Raw genomic sequence first — 17,514 nt, forward strand, 5'->3', positions numbered from 1 at the left:
TTTCTCTCATTAACCCCTTAAGCCCCGCGGGTGGTTTGCACGTTAATGACCGGGCCAATTTTTACAATTCTGACCACTGTCACTTTATGAGGTAATTACTCTGGAACGCTTCAACGGATCCCCCTGATTCTGAGATTGTTTTTTTGTGACATATTGTACTTCATGATTGTGGAAAAATTTCTTCGACATCACTTGCGTTTATTTGTGAAAAAAACAGAAATTTGGCGAAAATTTTGAAAATTTTGCAATTTTCAAAATTTGAATTTTTAAGCCCTGAAATCAGAGCGATATGTCACACAAAAGAGTTAATAAATAACATTTCCCACATGTCTACTTTACATCAGCACAATTTTGGAACCAAAATTTTTTTTTGTTAGGGAGCTATAAGGGTTAAAAGTTGACCAGCGATTTCTCATTTTTCCAACAAAATTTACAAAACCATTTTTTTAGGGACCACATCACATTTGAAGTCACTTGGAGAGGTCTTTATGACAGAAAATACCCAAAAGTGACACCATTCTAAAAACTGCACCCCTCAAGGTGCTCAAAACCACATTCAAGAACTTTATTAACCCTTCAGGTGCTTCACAGGAATTTTTTGAATGTGGAAGAAAAAAATGAACATTTAACTTTTTTCACAAAAATGTTACTTTAGACCCAATTTTTTTTATTTTCACAGGGGTAACAAGAAAAAATGGACCCCAAAATTTGTTGTGCAATTTCCCCTGGGCACGCAGATACCCAATATTTGGGGAAAAAACACTGTTTGGGCGCACGGCAGGGCTCGGAAGGGAAGGAGCGCCATTTGACTTTTTGATTGTAAAATTTGATTGAATAATTAGCGGACGCCATGTTGCGTTTGGAGAGCCCCTGTGTGCCCAAACTCTGGAGCTCCCCCACAAGTGACCCCATTTTGGAAACTAGACCCCCCAAGGCACCTATCTAGATTCATAGTGAGCACTTGGAACCCCAGGTGCTTCACAAATTGATTCATAAAAATGAAAAAGTGTTTTTTTTTTTTCACTTTTTCATTTTTACGAATCAATTTGTGAAGCACCTAGGGGTTCCAAGTGCTCACTATGCATCTAGATAGGTGCCTTGGGGGGGTCTAGTTTCCAAAATGGGGTCACTTGTGGGGGAGCTCCAATGTTTGGGCACACAGTGGCTCTCCAAACGCAACATGGCGTCCGCTAACAATTTGAGCCGATTTTCCATTCAATTTGTTACCGGACACCATGTCGCGTTTGGAGAGCCCGTGATGTGCCTAAACAGTGGAGCTCCCCCACAAGTGTCCCCATTTTGGAAACTATACCCCTCAAGGATTTTATTAAGGTGTATAGTGAACATTTTGAACCCAGAGGTACGGCACAGAATTTGTTTACATTAGGTCATCATATCGAATAAGTTGTCATTATTCTTGAGCGCAAGTGCTCGCTACTTGAGTTTGCATCGGGTACTCAGGTATGCACCATGTACAGCGTGTGCTCGAGTGACATGCTCGAGTCCCTGCTCCGCATGTTTCACGGTTATTAGACACCCAAAAAAAACATGCGGGGATCGCTCGTGCATGGCAGGCAATCCCCGTAAAGTTTTTTGGCAGCGAAGCATATGGGGCAGAGACTCGAGCATGTCACTCAAATACCCACGATACTCAATGCATACCAGAGCACCCGATGCAAACTCAAGTAGCGAGCACTTGCTCTCAACACTAGTCGCCATATCGTCATCTTTTTTTCTTACTTTTGAAACAAATCCCAGCCCCAGCACAACCCTAGCCCCAGCACAACCCTAGCCCCAGCACAACCCTAGCCCCAAACCCAGCCCTAACCCTAGCCCAATCCTAACCCAAGAGTTTATTTTTGACGCCGTTCCTTGTGCGGTATAAGTGATTAGACGACTTTATTCTTCGGGTCGGTGTGATTACAGCAATGCCAGAATCATATGGGGTTTTTATGACTGACAGCTGTCACACACTAAAAGACGCATTTTTTGTAAAATCTAGTTTTTGCATCACCATATTTTGAGAGCTATAATTTTTCCAGATTTTGGCAGACAGTCATGTGACGGCTCGTTTTTTGCGGGATGACTTGACGTTGTTATTGGTGCCATTTTCAGGCACGTGACATTTTTTGATCGCTTTCTATTCCGATTTTTGGGAGGCAGAATAAACAAAAACCAACAATTCAGGAATTTTTTTTTTTTTTATTCTGTTCCGCGTGTGGTAAAATTGATGAGGTAGCTTTATTCTTCGGGTCAGTACGTTTACAGCGGTACCACATTTGTATCATTTTTCTATGTTTTGGCGCTTATACACAATAAAAGCTATTTTATAGAAAAAAATATTTTTTAGCATAGCTTTATTCTGAGAGCTATAACTTTTTTATTTTTCGGCTGATGGAGCTGTATGGCGGCTTGTTTTTTGCGAGACGAGATGACATTTTCAGCGGTATCATTTTTATTTATATGCGTCTTTTTGATCGCGTGTTATTCCACTTTTTGTTTGGCGGTATGGTGATAAAGCATTGTTTTTTGCTTCGTTTTTTTTTTTTACCGTGTTCACTTGAAGGGGTTAACTAGTGGGACAGTTTTATAGGTCAGGTTGTTCCGGACGTGGCGATACCAAATATGTGTACTTTTATTGTTTTTTTTTTTGTTTTTTTTTATAATAATATTTATTGATGGGTACATTATATTTTTATTTTTGGTGTATTATTTTTTTTATAATATTTTTGCACATTTTTTTTTTTTTTTTCCACTTTCACACAGTTTATACACTTTATTACTTTGTCCCACTCTGGGACTTTCACTTTTTTTTTTCTGATCGCCTGCATGGCACAGGAATGAAGCACCATCCCTATGCCATGAAGGCTGTCAGAAGTGCACAGTGTGAAGATTGCTTGGAGATGCACTGCGCATGCCCAAGCAATCTTCCTGCTCTCTGGTAACCCGGATGTTGTCATGACGACATTGGGTCGTCATGGCAACACCCGGGAAGCCTTTGCAGACTGCGCTGGAAGCCGGAAGAGGAGGTGAGTATCGCCGATCACCTCCCCTTGCCCCCGCAATGCCGCGATCGACTTCGATCGCAGCATCGCGGGGGTTAATGTGCTGGGAGCGGTGCAGGACCGCTCCCTGCACATAGTACCGGGTGTCAGCTGTGACAATCAGCTGACACCCGGCGGCGATCGCGCCCGCACAACCTGTGTGCGCGCGCGATCGCCATGACGTACTAATACGGGTCTGGCTCTTAAATCCCAGGGCACAGACGCGTATTAGTACGTCAGATGTTATTAAGGGGTTAAAAGTACTCTCTGCACCCCATCTTGACGGAAAAAAAAATCAGAAATTAATAAATTTGCAAAAATTTCTACAAGAAAAACTGAAATATCTCATGGTCATAAGTATTCAGACCCTTTGCTCAGTATTCAGTAGAAGCACCCTTTTGAGCTAGTACAGCCATAAGTCTTCTTGGGAATGATGCAACAAGTTTTCACACCTGGATTTGGGGATCCTCTGCCATTCTTCCTTGCAGATCCTCTCCAGTTCCGTCAGCTTGGATGGTGAACGTTGGTGGACAACCATTTTCAGGTCTCCCCAGAGATGCTCAATTGGGTTTAGGTCAGGGCTCTGGCTGCGCCAGTCAAGAATGGTCACAGAGTTGTTCTGAAGCCACTCCTTTGTTATTTTAGCTGTGTTCTTACGGTCATTGTCTTGTTGGAAGGTGAACCTTCGGCCAAGTCTGAGGTCCAGAGCACTATGGAAGAGGTTTTCATCCAGGATCTCTCTGTACTTGGCCGCATTCATGTTTCCTTTAATTGCAACCAGTCGTCCTGTCCCTGCAGCTGAAAAACACCCCCAAAGCATGATGCTGCCACCACCATGTTTCACTGTTGGGATTGTATTGGGCAGGTGATGAGCAATGTCTGGTTTTCTCCACACGTACCGCTTAGAATTATCACCAAAAAGTGCTATCTTCATCTCATCAGACCAGAGAATCTTATTTCTCATAGCCTGGGAGTCTTTCATGGGTTTTCGAGCAAACTCTATGCAGGCTTTCCTATGTCTTGCACTGAGGAGAGGCTTCCGTCGGGCCACTCTGCCATAAAGGTCCGACTGGTGGAGGGCTGCAGTGATAGTTGACTTTGTGGAACTTTCTCCCATCTTCCTACTGCATCTCTGGAGCTCAGCCACAGTGATCTTGGGGTTATTCTTTACCTCTCTCACCATGGCTCTTCTCCCATGATTGCTCAGTATGGCTGGACGGCCAGGTCTAGGAAGACTTCTGGTGGTCCCAAACTTCTTCCATTTAAGGATTATTGAAACCACTGTACTCTAAGGAACCTTGAGTAATGCAGAAATTCTTTTGTAACCTTGGCCAGATCTGTGACTTGCCACAATTCTGTTTTTGAGCTCCTTGGGTAGTTCCTTTGAGCTCATGATTCTCATTTGGTCTGACATGCACTGTGAGCTGTGAGGTCTTATATAGACAGGCGTGTGCCTTTCCAAATCAAGTCCTATCAGTTTAATTAAACACAGCTGGACTCCAATTAAGGAGTAGAACCATCTCAAGGAGGATCACAAGGAAATGGACAGCATGCGACTTAAATGAGCAAAGGGTCTGAATACTTATCACCATGTGATATTTCAATTTTTCTTTAATAAATTTGCAAAAAATTCTACATTTCTATTTTTTTCAGTCAAGATGTTGTGCAGAGTACTTTAATGAGAAAAAAAATTTACTTTTTAGAATTTACCAAATGGCTGCAATGAAACAAAGTGAAAAATTTAAAGGGGTCTGAATACTTTCCGTACCCACTGTACATGATACACTATAATTTATGGGATTTATACCCTACCATGCTATTAAAATACTCTGCCTCCCTATTTAATAGTCTACTGAGCTACCACTGGGCGATAGTATGTAATAGTAATGTACTTTTTAATTATTATTCTACCGCATCCCAAAGCCAATTGGGAATTATGTTCTTACATTCCTTTGTATCTCATGCATACCAGGTTTATACTTATACTTGTTATGCCTAAATTGTTAAATTTTTGATTATTTTGTTTTCTTTTGTATCTTTCAGTATTGATAAATGTCCAATTTTAGACTGAAGTGTCAATTTTATTTTTTTTTACAGTGGATAGCTTTTCTAAATAAAAAGTATTGTTCATCAGCATTTACCCTGGAGTGCCAAGTTCTTTGTAACACTGTTCACTAAATGTACTTCGCTTTTCTTTTTCCCCCACACTTACTCTACCACCATGCTTGTATATACCCTTACAGTTTTTGTTCCACTAATCCTCACTCCTTTGCTATCCCCAAACCCCAGCATCCTCTATCCAAATAATAATCTCTCAATCCCTCTTACCTCCCACCTGACCTCATCTGCAGACCTGCTCCTCAACCTCAGATCTCGCCTACTAAAACATAAAACAAGCCGGCCTCTTTCCTTTCACCTGCTTTCTTGCACTCTGCTTGTCCTCACTGCTGGCGACATATCTCCCAATCCTGGACCCCCACACAGCTGCTACCTCCCTCTTATGCCCCCTCATATCGCTGCCTACCTAATATGAACTTCCGCAATCTCTCCTACATTAAACACGTCTCGACGTCCTCCCCCCTGCTCCCCCTCTCTGGAGCACTCTGGAATGCCTGCTCTGTCTACAATAAGCTCCATGTGATTCATGACCTCTTTAACTCTCGCAATCTATCCTTCCTGGGCTGACACCCTCCGACACTGCCTCCCCTGCTGCGCTGTGCTACAGCAGCCTCCACTTCACCCATACTCCTCACCCTGGTAACAGGCATGGTGGAGGAGTGGGTCTTCTTTCTACCAACTGGACCTTCAACCCAATATCACCTCTACAGTCCCTAAACCTCCCTTCTTTTAAAGTCCACACTGTCCGCATCTACTCTCTTTCCAACCTCCAAGTGGCCGTCATATACCGACCTCCCGGCCCTGCCACTGCCTTTATTGAACAATTCTCCACCTGGCTTCTTCACTTTTTCTCTGCTGACATTCCCACCATCATCATGGGTAACTTCAACATCCCCACCGACACCCGCCAGTCAGCAGTCTCCAAACTCCTGTCGCTTACTTCATCTTTTGGACTTGGTCCTCCTGAGCCACCCACACAGACGGACACACACTAGACCTCATCTTCACTCGACTCTGCTCCCTATCTAACCTCACAACCTCCCCTCTCCCCTTATCTGGCCACCATCTACTCACGTTCTCATCCCTGTCCTCTTCACCTGTCAGCCATGTCCAGCAACCATAACACCCCCGCAGAAACCTCGCACATCTAGACACTCACACACTCTGACTCTATTCTACCACTAGCATCCATATCTTCACTCCACGACACAGTCAGCGCCACTGCTTTCTACAATGCCACTCTCACATCAGCTATTGTCGCGGTCGCCCTACTCGTGCATGGCAGAGTGCGACAAATCAAAAGAAAACCCTGACACAATAACCTCACTAAAAAGATTCGGCAAGTGTCCAGGGTTGCGGAGCGGTGTTGGAGGAAAACACATTCGAAAGAGGACTTCACTGCATTCAAACACGCAACACTCGCACTCAAATCAGCCCTCACCTCTGCTAAACAGGCCCACTTTACATCCCTTGTATCTTCCTTATTCTACAAACCCAAACAGTTATTCAACACTTAACTCCCCTCCTCCGTCCAGCACTGTCCCCTCCGACCTCCCTAATCGCTGCTGAGGACTTTGCCACACACTGCAAAAATAAGATTGACCAAACAAGGCAAGTCTTTATTGTTCGACCACCACAAACTCCTTTGCATACCAGACTAATGCCCTTATGCCATAACCACCCTCTCGATCATCAATGAAGGTGAACTTCCTCATCTCCTCTCCAAATCACACCTCACTACTTGTGCACTTTACCCCATCGCATTCCACCTCCTCCCCAACCTCACCACCACACTTATTCCATCCCTAACCCATCTCTTCAACCTATCACTAACATCTGCTACCTTCCCCTCTGCTTTCAAACATGCCACAATCACGTCTATCCTCAAATAAACATTGCTCGACCCAACTGCTAAGTCCAGCTATCGCTCCATATTGCTGCTCCCATTCGCCTCCAAACTCCTTGAACAGCAGTTCACGCTGAACTTTCCTCTCATCTAACTCTCTTCGACGACCTACAATCTGGCTTCTGTCCTCACCTTTCTACTGAAACGGCCCTGACCAAAATCACTAACTTACTTATAGCCAAAGCTAACAGACAATTATCAATACTCCTCCTTGATTTGTCATCTGCCTTCGACACAGTTGACCACTGCCATCTACTACAAATCCTCTCTTCCTTTGGCATCAAAGACCTTGCCCTCACCTCATACCTTTCCAACCACACATTTAGAATCTCCCACTCTACCTCCTCATCCGGCCCTCACTCTGTTGAAGTCCCTCAAGGCTCTGTCCTAGGACCCCTACTCTTCTCCATCTATACCCTTGGCTGGAGACCACTCAAATTCCCATGGCTTCCAGTAGCATCTGCATGCTGACGACACTCAGATCCACCTCTGCTGTCCAGAATCCCTGAGTATCTATTTGCCATATCCTCCTCCTCTCGCTTCAAGCTTAATGTGGATAAATCTGAACTCATTATCTTTCCTCCATCTCACATATCTTCCCCACCTGATCTATCTGTAGTAATAAACTACATCAAGCTTCCCCCCGTACCGGAAATCCGCTGCCTCAGAGTAACCCTTGAATCTGCCCTATCCTTCAAACAGCACATCCAAGCTCTCGCCACCTCCTGTCGCCTCCAGCTTAAAAATATTTCCAGAATCCGTCCTTTCCTAAACCCTCAATCTACTACATGCTTGTGCATACCCCATCATCGCCCGCCTCAACTACTGCAACATCCTCCTCTGTGGCCTACCTGCTAACACTCTTGTACCTCTCCAGTCCATCCTTAACTCTGCTGCCTGACTAGTTTATCTCTCTCCTCGCTACTCTTCTGCTTCCCCTCTTTGCAAGTCCCTTTACTGGCTCCCAATTCCCCAGCATATCCAGTTCAAACTTCTACTAACACTGACCTACAAAGGCATCCATAACCTTTCTCCTCCGTACATCTCCAAACTAATATCCCGATATCTTCCCTCACGTAAACTCCAGTCCTCCCAAGACCACCTTCTCTCCTCCACACTCATTAGTTTTTCACCCAATCGCCTAAAAGACTTGTCCCCAATATTCCCCATCCTCTGGAAATCTGGCCCCAACACGTTTGATTAGCCATCACATTCGGATCCTTCAGACAGAACCTGAAAACCCATCTTTTCAAGAAAGCTTACAGGCTGCCATGACCTTGCTGCCACCTCACCAACACCAGAGCTACTGCAACCCCTCAACCTACTGTCTCCTTCCCCATCATCCTGTAGAATGTAAGCCGCAAGGGCAGGGCCCTCTTCCTCCTGTATCAGTCTATCATTGTTAGCTTCTTTACTGTAAGTGATATGTATTTTGCATGTAACCCCTTCTCATGTACAGCACCATGGAATCAATGTTGCTATATAAATATTTAGGGTAGAATCCTACTTGAGCACACACGAAGCAGGACGGACACTCATCTTCATGTCTCCTGAGGTCACATGACTGCCGCAGTCAATCGGTGGCTGCAGACTGACAGCAGCCTTCACATTTCTATCCTGAGGCGAATAAACTTTTTGCAAAGATGTAATTATGAAGATTGTAGTCAATCAGTGGCTTACATGAGTCATGAGACATTATTGTTCATCAAGACACTGGCGGAGTACACAATCTATGAGCAATGCAGATCCAGGAAGTAGAGAATTTTTTAATTTATGGGGCCAGCAATAAAGGAGTCTTTTAATGGGCAACCACTTTAAAAAAAAAACAAAAAAAAACTTTTGTTTTAAACAAGTCAGTTAAAGGGGTTGTCCGGTATTGGAAAAATATATATTTGCAATGCATGTATGCACTTAAAATATGTATTTAAAAAAAAAAGGCATACTCACTTTCCAGCACATTACATGTCCAGTCCAGGCTGACTGCTGCAGTCAGGGGACCAAGAGCACTTCATAAGAGAAACATACTTAAATGATATTTCTATATCAGACAACCCTTTAATGTCTCACTATTCTATTAATTTATACCATTTGAGTTTTACATGACTAAGCAGAACAAGACAAGTCTCTTGACTACAGCTACAGAACTCTACAGAAATGGTCTCCTACCAAAAGCATTTTAATGTCACTGTGCCACAAAAGATACATTGGTTCAAACATAGAAGAGCTTAAGTACTGTGTAGGAATGGGAGTACCATAAATGGATTCTCAGATGAAAGCCCAGGCACATTTCTTACCTTTTATAAGGAGAGAAGTCTCTACTCTCACTAGCTGCAGACACTTCCTTTATTTTCAGCAGCACGTTACGGATAAAGTCAGCTTCGGTAATCACACTCCCTGAGGGAGCCGGTTTTGCAACAGTAGATAAAGGTTTGGGTCTTGTCACTAGAATAAACAAGAAACTGTTGCTTAGTGTTGAATATTTTGGATATGTATTTGTATTTTAACAATGGTAGAGTAGTCAAACCTACAGACATTACAGGCCGCTATCCGGTGACAACTCTGCTGCCCGCTAGAACTATCTGCCGTCACCATGTAACTGAAGACTGCCGAATCATGACTGAGTGCAATCAGCACAAATTAACAATTCTCCTATATTCTAAACAAGAGTGGGTGGTCATGTGCCAACTTCATTGAGAGTAGTGGCCGAGAGAGTCAAACTGGCTGCAACTATGCAAATTGTATAAATACCCAATTGAAAGGGAAATTGTGGCAGTGTGCGCATTGTAAACTTATCACAATTCGGCAGTGTGCAGTCACAGACTGCAGAATTCTTTTTAGCCTGGAAAACTCCTTTAATACTATTTCATCTACACTGACAAATCATCTGAAGAATGATGAATAATGAAGCCTCTTTTCTGGCCTTCATAGGACACCATAGTCAGCAGCTATGACGTCACCAGCTCCTTCCGCCCGTGTGGTTACCAGGGATGCTACCGGACGGAGTGCCCTGGCTCTACATACCACTTAGGAGATTACAGCTCCCTGCTTTACTGTATGGCCCAGGACCTGACAGCAGGTAACTGTGGGCTTCGGAGTACGTACAGGGGAGTAGACACCCCGCACTCTTTACTTACCAGGAATTCACGCCTCTAATCAAGGGACCAGCCCCACTAACTGTATGCTTTTACTAAGCACCGTGTATTCATTCTTACAGACTATGAGCTATTTAGCGGCATAGCAGGCACGTTTCCAATAGCAGCAGCATTTCTTACCATGCAAATGGACGTTAAACAGAGAAACATTATATTTATTAACGCTTTGCCTAAATATCATATATAGCTTGTCTCCTTAGGAATATTATTTTATTGTCCAAGTTAATTTCCATTGTGAAATTTGTTTAATATAAATTCTAGATATTACTTTCTGTTTTGCGTGCTCCTCTTTTCTATTCTCTGCTACCTCCAATCAGTGCGACAGTACCATCTATTTATGACTATTTACGGGCCGTCACACAGGACCCGTGCTTCTGGCTGCAGCCTAGTATTTCTTCCTTACCATCTCCTTTGGCGCTAGTATATGTTGATACTACATTTCTGTTTATTTTATGCATTCATTTTAGTATTAATAGGCAGACGACAATCCATAATGTTCCTGTCTTGGCATTTACACATTGGTCTATGGGCAGAACTTTTGCACATAAGAATTGAACACTATTTATCAAGCTGGAGATCAAGGTCATATGCGCAGTCCCACTATATATCGCTTTCTTTTCACTGAATACGCATTGCTCTTACCTGTACATTATACATTTACATTTGGTACTTCCATTAGTCATCTCTGACACATGCATATTGTTTTTATTTGTACGTCACACGTCGGTGCCCCTAACAGACCCATGTGGTGTATTGATCGGTCATTTCTTACAGAGCTCAGATCAGACCTGGAGCGAGGGGTGGAACATTTGAGGCTTTATATTACTTATGTGCATCAGTGCAGAGCCAGATGTCAGTCAAAGTGCTGTGAGCGGTGACTGGCCGGGCACACCTGTCTGTATGGCTTAAAGTCAGCGACTCCCTGGAGTAATATAGTTCATTTTCTCTAAGAAGCTGCACTTTCAGAACAAAGTAGCTTTAAAGGGGTTATCCACTACTTTACATTGATGCCCTATCCGTAGGATAGAGCATCAATGTATGATTGGCTGGGGTCCCGCACGCGGCACCCCTGCCGATCGGCTGTTATCGGTGTCAGGTGTCGCCAGCCGGAAGTCTCTACCTGCAGTGCCCGCCGCTTGTAACTGAACATCGGCCTCCCGATGAATGGGAGGAGGATGTGCAGTTACAAGCGGCGGCCACTACAGACAGACAGCCAAGCACCGCAGGCAAGGACTTCCGGCCGGCGGCCGCTGCACCGATAACAGCTGGTCGGTGGGGATGCCGCGGGCGGGACCCTGGCCGATCATACATTCATGCCCTATCCTATGGATAGGGCATCAATGTTAAAGCAGTGGGCAACTCCTTTAAGTCCTGCCCAGCCTAACTTGCAGATTAACGCTATATTGCCAGGTTTGTACCATTATTAAACGTGACAGTATCCCTTTAAATGTTTTTTAAACAGCTGTAATAGAAAGTAAGCAAAGTAACCTCAAGTTCATCTGACTTGAAAACTATGAATTTCCAGCAAATGCCAAAGCAATTCCAATATCTGTCCCCTCAAAATTAATGAAGGTGAAGTTAATAAGATATTACATACAGCCGAAAGCTACAACTTTCAGTTACCTTTCTTCCAAACAATAGAAGGATAGGATCTGGCCAGAGTTTGCTGCACACTTGGGAGTATTTTGACATAGTGATCCACTATAGAGTTTCTGGCAGCTCCTCTTTCCAGCTGGCATCTGTCAAAATCATTCTGCACAGAAAAGAAAAAGTATAAAAATACATCCATAGCTGAACACATTTTTCAGATACTCTCCTCACGAAATGCAACGTAATCTTTACATAGCAAAATGACTATGGGGGATTGCTTTAGCCAACAATTATTACATAATTAATAACCTGCTGATTGCCAAAATTGTCTGTGAGGTCTGCATATGACTCTGCAATTTAGTTTTGGAACATCCTTGCAGAATCAGCAGCTGCATGGAGATGTGCAGCAGCAGGAATGGAGAACTGCCCGTAAAGAAGGCAGAAATTACACGATCGCTGTATACATTGCTGAAAAAAGCAATGTATACAGATCAAACAAAAAGTTTATAAATTAAATGAAAAAAAGGGGTGATACGAGCGTTGCAGAGTATGACAGGCAGATAAAGTCATCAACAGAAATTATTAAAGGAATACAAGGCTACATGTTTCAACATTGGACTGATTTCTTACTCAAGTCAGGGATGTATGCCATTTAGGAAGCCGTAATATCCCATTACACTTTGATCCCAGCGATTATATGACCAATTAGTGTCAGGAAGGAGCCAGACCAGATCGAGATGAGCTTTACAATGCATTGATGCGATAGATTTGCTCTGTAATGGGGGATAATATGCCAAGCCAACAATTAAAAAAAGAAAATCTTTTTTAATGATGTTAAAAAAATGTGTGAAACACAAAATAAAAAGATATTTTACATAATTACATAGGTTGCAAAAAAGACCTAGGTCCATCAACCTTCTTCCACCAATTGTACATTTTGTCACTAAATTAACTATAACCCACAAAGTTACGTGCATCAAGGAAATCATCCAGCCTTGTATAAAAGCTGTTATAGTGTCTGCCATTACTACCTCTTGTGGTCGGGCATTCCACAGTCTGACTGCTCTGACTGTAAAGAACCCTTTCCTATGTTTCCTGAAAACAGACACCTCCAACTGGGGGTGAAGCTGCAAGCATCTATATACTGTATTTAAAAGGGGCATTATAAGGCATGTATTCGGCGCTGGCACCTCACCATCTCAGTGTTCAGACAGAACAGTCAGAGAAACTATTTTTGAAAAGGAGAGATAGCCCTTCCAGTCCTTAAAAGACAGAACTATGGAATCACTTTCACTTATTGTTATTACTTACATATATATTCATGATACTCTTTAAAATGAAACAGAGGACTTACTAGGTGATAATTGTTCAGTGACTGGTTTAGCCGCAAAGCTGGTATGTAATTTGCTCTCTGTAAATGATGTACCAACAAGATCTCTTGATTTTGAATACCTCCGTTTGTGCGCAAATATGTATGCAAGTAATCCTATAATAAAAATAAAGATTTATTAAAGCATAAGGCAAAAGGAAACCTTCACGTTCTGTCTGAATCACTGTTCCTACCGGAACAAAAGTGACAATTCTAAAAGAAACGTCGTATAATCGCACAGGAAAATGTCCTACAATTTGTGGCTGTTAACGTTTTCCTGTCACTGCCAGTTTTAGCATTTCTGAATAGGCCATATAAAGGGTTTTTCGTGACACTGTGCTTTATTTCAGGGGTAAATTTAGGTGGATATGTCTTGAAAACAGCTGAAACTTTAACCCCTTAACGACTGCCGATACGTATTAGAACGGCAGTTGTAAAGGGGCCTTATTCCTGATTTGTTTTAAAACGGCGATTGGGAATAAGATTGTAGCGCTGCCCGTTGGCTGTATGCGACAGCTGACACCCTGCTATAATCGGCCCTGGCCGCTTTTGTAACTGATTGGGCAAATTAACCCCTCAAATACTGCTGTCAATCGCAACAGAGCTATTTAACTGGTTGTAAGGGGGTTGCAAGATCCCCTTTGTAACCATGGGACCCACAAAATGAAAACTGCGGGTACCGATGGTTATCATGGTACCTAGAGGTCATCTGATGACCCCAGGGTACGATGGTCCGTAAGATCTAGCTATAAGCCTGGTCTCACAAGCACACTCCGTGACTCACTGACCGTCTCATGCACTGCAGTACACGAAAAATGTCCCACAGTGGGACGAAGTACAAAGAAAAGTGAAAAAGTAAAATAAAATATGTAAAAAACACACCCAAAAAAGCACACCCAAATCACAAAAAGTCATTTTGCCACTCAAAAAGCAGTGTTTGTGAAAAAAAACAACCCAAAACCCCCCACAATTGTTAACACCGTATCCAGAACGACCCACTTTATAAAACTGGTCCGTTATTTATTCCTTACGGCTAACGGCGTTAAGAAAATAAAAAAAACACCAAAAATGACACTTTTTCATCAGACTGACTCACAAAAATTTTTAATAAAAAGCTTTCAAAAAGTTATATGAAGAAAAAAAGAATGGTATAAATTAAAATCGCCAAACCGTCCCGCAAAACAAAAACTGCAATATGGCTCATTCAGCAAAAAAAAAAAAAGTTACAGTTCTCAGAATATGGCAATGTAAAAACTAATTCATTTTTATAAAACATTGTTTTTAGTGTGTAAAAATAGCAAAGCATAAAAAAAACAATATAAATCTGGTATCTCTGTAATCGTACCGACCCAATGGACAAATCAGTCTTATCACTTACCACACAGTGAACGGCGCAAAAAATAAAAAACATAAATAACTAAATTACTGTTTTTTGTTCATTGTGTCTGAATATCTGAATAAAAAGCAATCATAAAACATTATGTGCCCCAAAATGGCAACAAAAAAATCTGTAACTCGTCCCGCAAAAGAGGGATTTTTGGTACTCACCGTAAAAGCTCTTTCTTTGAGCCTTTATTGGTGGACACAGGTAGCCATGAGTGTATGCATCTGTCGCTGGGAGGCCGCTAGGCAAAAAAAGAATTAGCTCCTCCTCAGCAGTATACACCCATCGACTGGCACAAAGCTCGTCAGTTAGTGAACAAGCAGTAAGAGAAGCAACAAACAACCGAACTATATACAGGCCCAACAGAGGCACATAGGCCCAACATAGGCATAAACCAGGGAGGATGCTGTGTCCCCCAGTGAAGGCTCTAAGAAAGATTTTACAGTGAGTACAAAAAATCCTTCTTTCGTTATTGCTTCATTGGGGGACACAGGTAACCATGGGATGTCCTAAATCAGTCCCAAGGAGGGAATAGAATAACTGCCAAATCAGCTTGGACGGCAGGCGACCACCGCTTGCAGAATCTTCATACCTAGGCCAGCATAGACCGAGGCGTAGATATCTACTCTGTAGAACCTTGTGAAAGTGTAACGAGATGACCAGGTATCAGCTTTGCAAATCTGGGTTGCAGAGGCCTGTTGGCAAACAGTCCAAGAAGCCCCCAACGCTTGGGTGGAGAGCGCTCTTACTCCCGGAAGGGGTAGCCTGTGTGTAGCGCGATATGCCTCCAGTATAGCCGAGCGAATTCAGCGATGGTTAGATTTTGTAGCAGGGAGATCCTTGCGATGACCCTCAGATGACAAACAAGGTGTCAGAACATCTGAATGAAGCGGTCCTTGATAGGTAGACACAGAGCTCTGCTCAGGTCCAGCTTGTGAAGGGATCTTTCAAGGGGATGAACCAGAGATGACCAGAAAGAAGGCAGAACAATGTCCTCGTTGATGTGGAATGAGGAGACTACCTTAAGAAAGGAGGAACTGGTCTGAAAACTACCTTGTCCTGATGGAGAATGAGAAAAGGAGAGCGACTAGAGAGCTGCCAGCTCAAACTCTTCTGAAGGACGTGATGGCTACCAAAAAGGCAACCTTCCAGGAAAGGAATGACGACAAGATGTCATGGATAGGTTCGAAGGGGGCTTGCTGAAGGATGCTTAGACCAGATTAAGGTCCCAAGAGCCTACAGGAGGGCAATATGGCAAAGCCAGGCGAGCAACTCCATGGAGGAAGGTCTTGAGCTTGGGACGAGAAGCCAAATTCCGTTGAAAAAGAATTGAGAGTGCAGAGATCTGAACCTTGAGAGTACTGATAGAAAGCCCAGAGTCGAGTCCCAACTGGAGAAAAGCCAAGATGGATGGAAGAGAAAAAGACATGTGAGCAGAAAAGGTTGTTTTCACACCATCAAAAAAAAAAAAAAAAAGAAAAAAAAAAGGCCTTCCAAGTCCGATGTTAAATGCGTGAGGACGCGGGCTTTCTTGCTCTGACCATGGTCTGTATGACCTGGGATGAAAAACATGCTTCTCTCAAAACCAATGCCATTAAATTCAGAGACAGAGAATTCTGGTGGAAGAGGGGACCCTGAGAGAGAGAGAGTAGGTCCCTTCTGGGCCAGTCTACAGCCACCATGATTACTGGGACTCCCTCTGCCTTGGTCTTCTTGATGACTCTCGGGATCAGTGGCAGAGGCGGAAAGAGGTAAGGAAGATGAAAATGAAATCATGGAATGAGGAGGGTGTCATAACCGACTGCCAGAGGGGTAGCGAGACCTGGCTACGAAGTGAGGCACCATTAGATAGACGTCGGTGGTGCCCCATCTGTGACAGATCTTATCGAACACGATGGGGTTGAGTGTCCACTCGCCCGAGGAGAGTCTGATGACTAAGGAAGTCGGCGGCCCAATTGTCCACCCCCAGAATGTGTACTGACGATATTGCTGGCACGTGTCACTCGGCCCAGACCAGAATCCATGAGACCGCCGTGATAACGGATTTGCGGCTTGTTAAGCCCTGTCGGTGTATGTATGCCACGGCTGTGGCGTTGTCTGATTGAATGCATACTGGATAACCAGCTAGGAGATTCTACCAGTGGAGAAGGGAGATGTAGAAGACTCCATCAGCCAAAAAATAAAAAAAGTTATAGGTCACAGAAAAAAGCGATACAAAATTTTTTTTTCAATAAAACACTCTTTATTGTGTAAAAGCGCCAAAACATAAAAAAAATATATAAATGTGGCACTGATGTAAACGTACTGACCCAAAGAATAACGCTGCCTTATCAATTTTACCACATGCGGAAATGCATTAAAAAAAACAAACAAACAAACAAAAAAAAAAACCAATTCCTGAATTGTTGGTTTTTGTTTATTCTGCCTCCTAAAAATCGGAAGAAAAAAGCGATCACAAAATGTCACGTGCCCAAAAATGGTACCAATAAAAACATTCACTTGTCCCATAAAAAACAAGCCATCACATGACTGTCGGCCAAAATATGGAAAAATAATAGCTCTCAAAATATGGCGATGCTAAAACTAGTCTATGCAAAAAAAAAAAAAAAAAGCACCTTTTCGTGTGTGACAGCTGTCAATCATAAAAATCTGATATGGATCTGGTATCGCTGAAATCGCACCGACCCGAAGAATAAGGTCGTCTAATCACTTATACCGCACGAGGAACGGTGTAAAAAATAAACGCTAGGGTTAGGGTTGGGATTTTTTTAAAAGTGAAAAAAAAAAAAAAAAAGATGATATGGTGACTAGTGTTGAGCGGAAGTGCTCACTACTTGAGTCTGCATCGGGTGCTCAGGTATGCGCTGAGTATCGCGGATGCTCGAGTGACATGCTCAAGTCTCCGCCCCATATGATTCGTTGCCAAAAAAAAAAAGTTGCGTGGATTGCCT

General features: G+C 43.1%; 1 protein-coding gene across 1 annotated transcript in view; it reads right to left on the bottom strand.

The window, feature by feature from the left end:
• Positions 1–17,514, bottom strand: part of LOC141273765 (protein ELYS-like) — a 113,549-nt gene that overhangs the window by 30,965 nt on the left and 65,070 nt on the right. Inside the window, exons 23-25 of the mRNA XM_073686103.1 lie at positions 13,165–13,296; positions 11,844–11,973; positions 9,363–9,510 (exon numbers count right to left, since the gene is read on the bottom strand). Coding sequence (XP_073542204.1) covers positions 9,363–9,510; positions 11,844–11,973; positions 13,165–13,296 — 410 coding nt within the window. The remainder of the gene's footprint in view (positions 1–9,362; positions 9,511–11,843; positions 11,974–13,164; positions 13,297–17,514) is intronic.

This window comes from Phyllobates terribilis, unplaced genomic scaffold (genome assembly GCF_046119375.1).
Source record: "Phyllobates terribilis strain yellow unplaced genomic scaffold, ASM4611937v1 Scaffold_5__5_contigs__length_657084704, whole genome shotgun sequence".
Taxonomy (NCBI): domain Eukaryota; kingdom Metazoa; phylum Chordata; class Amphibia; order Anura; family Dendrobatidae; genus Phyllobates; species Phyllobates terribilis.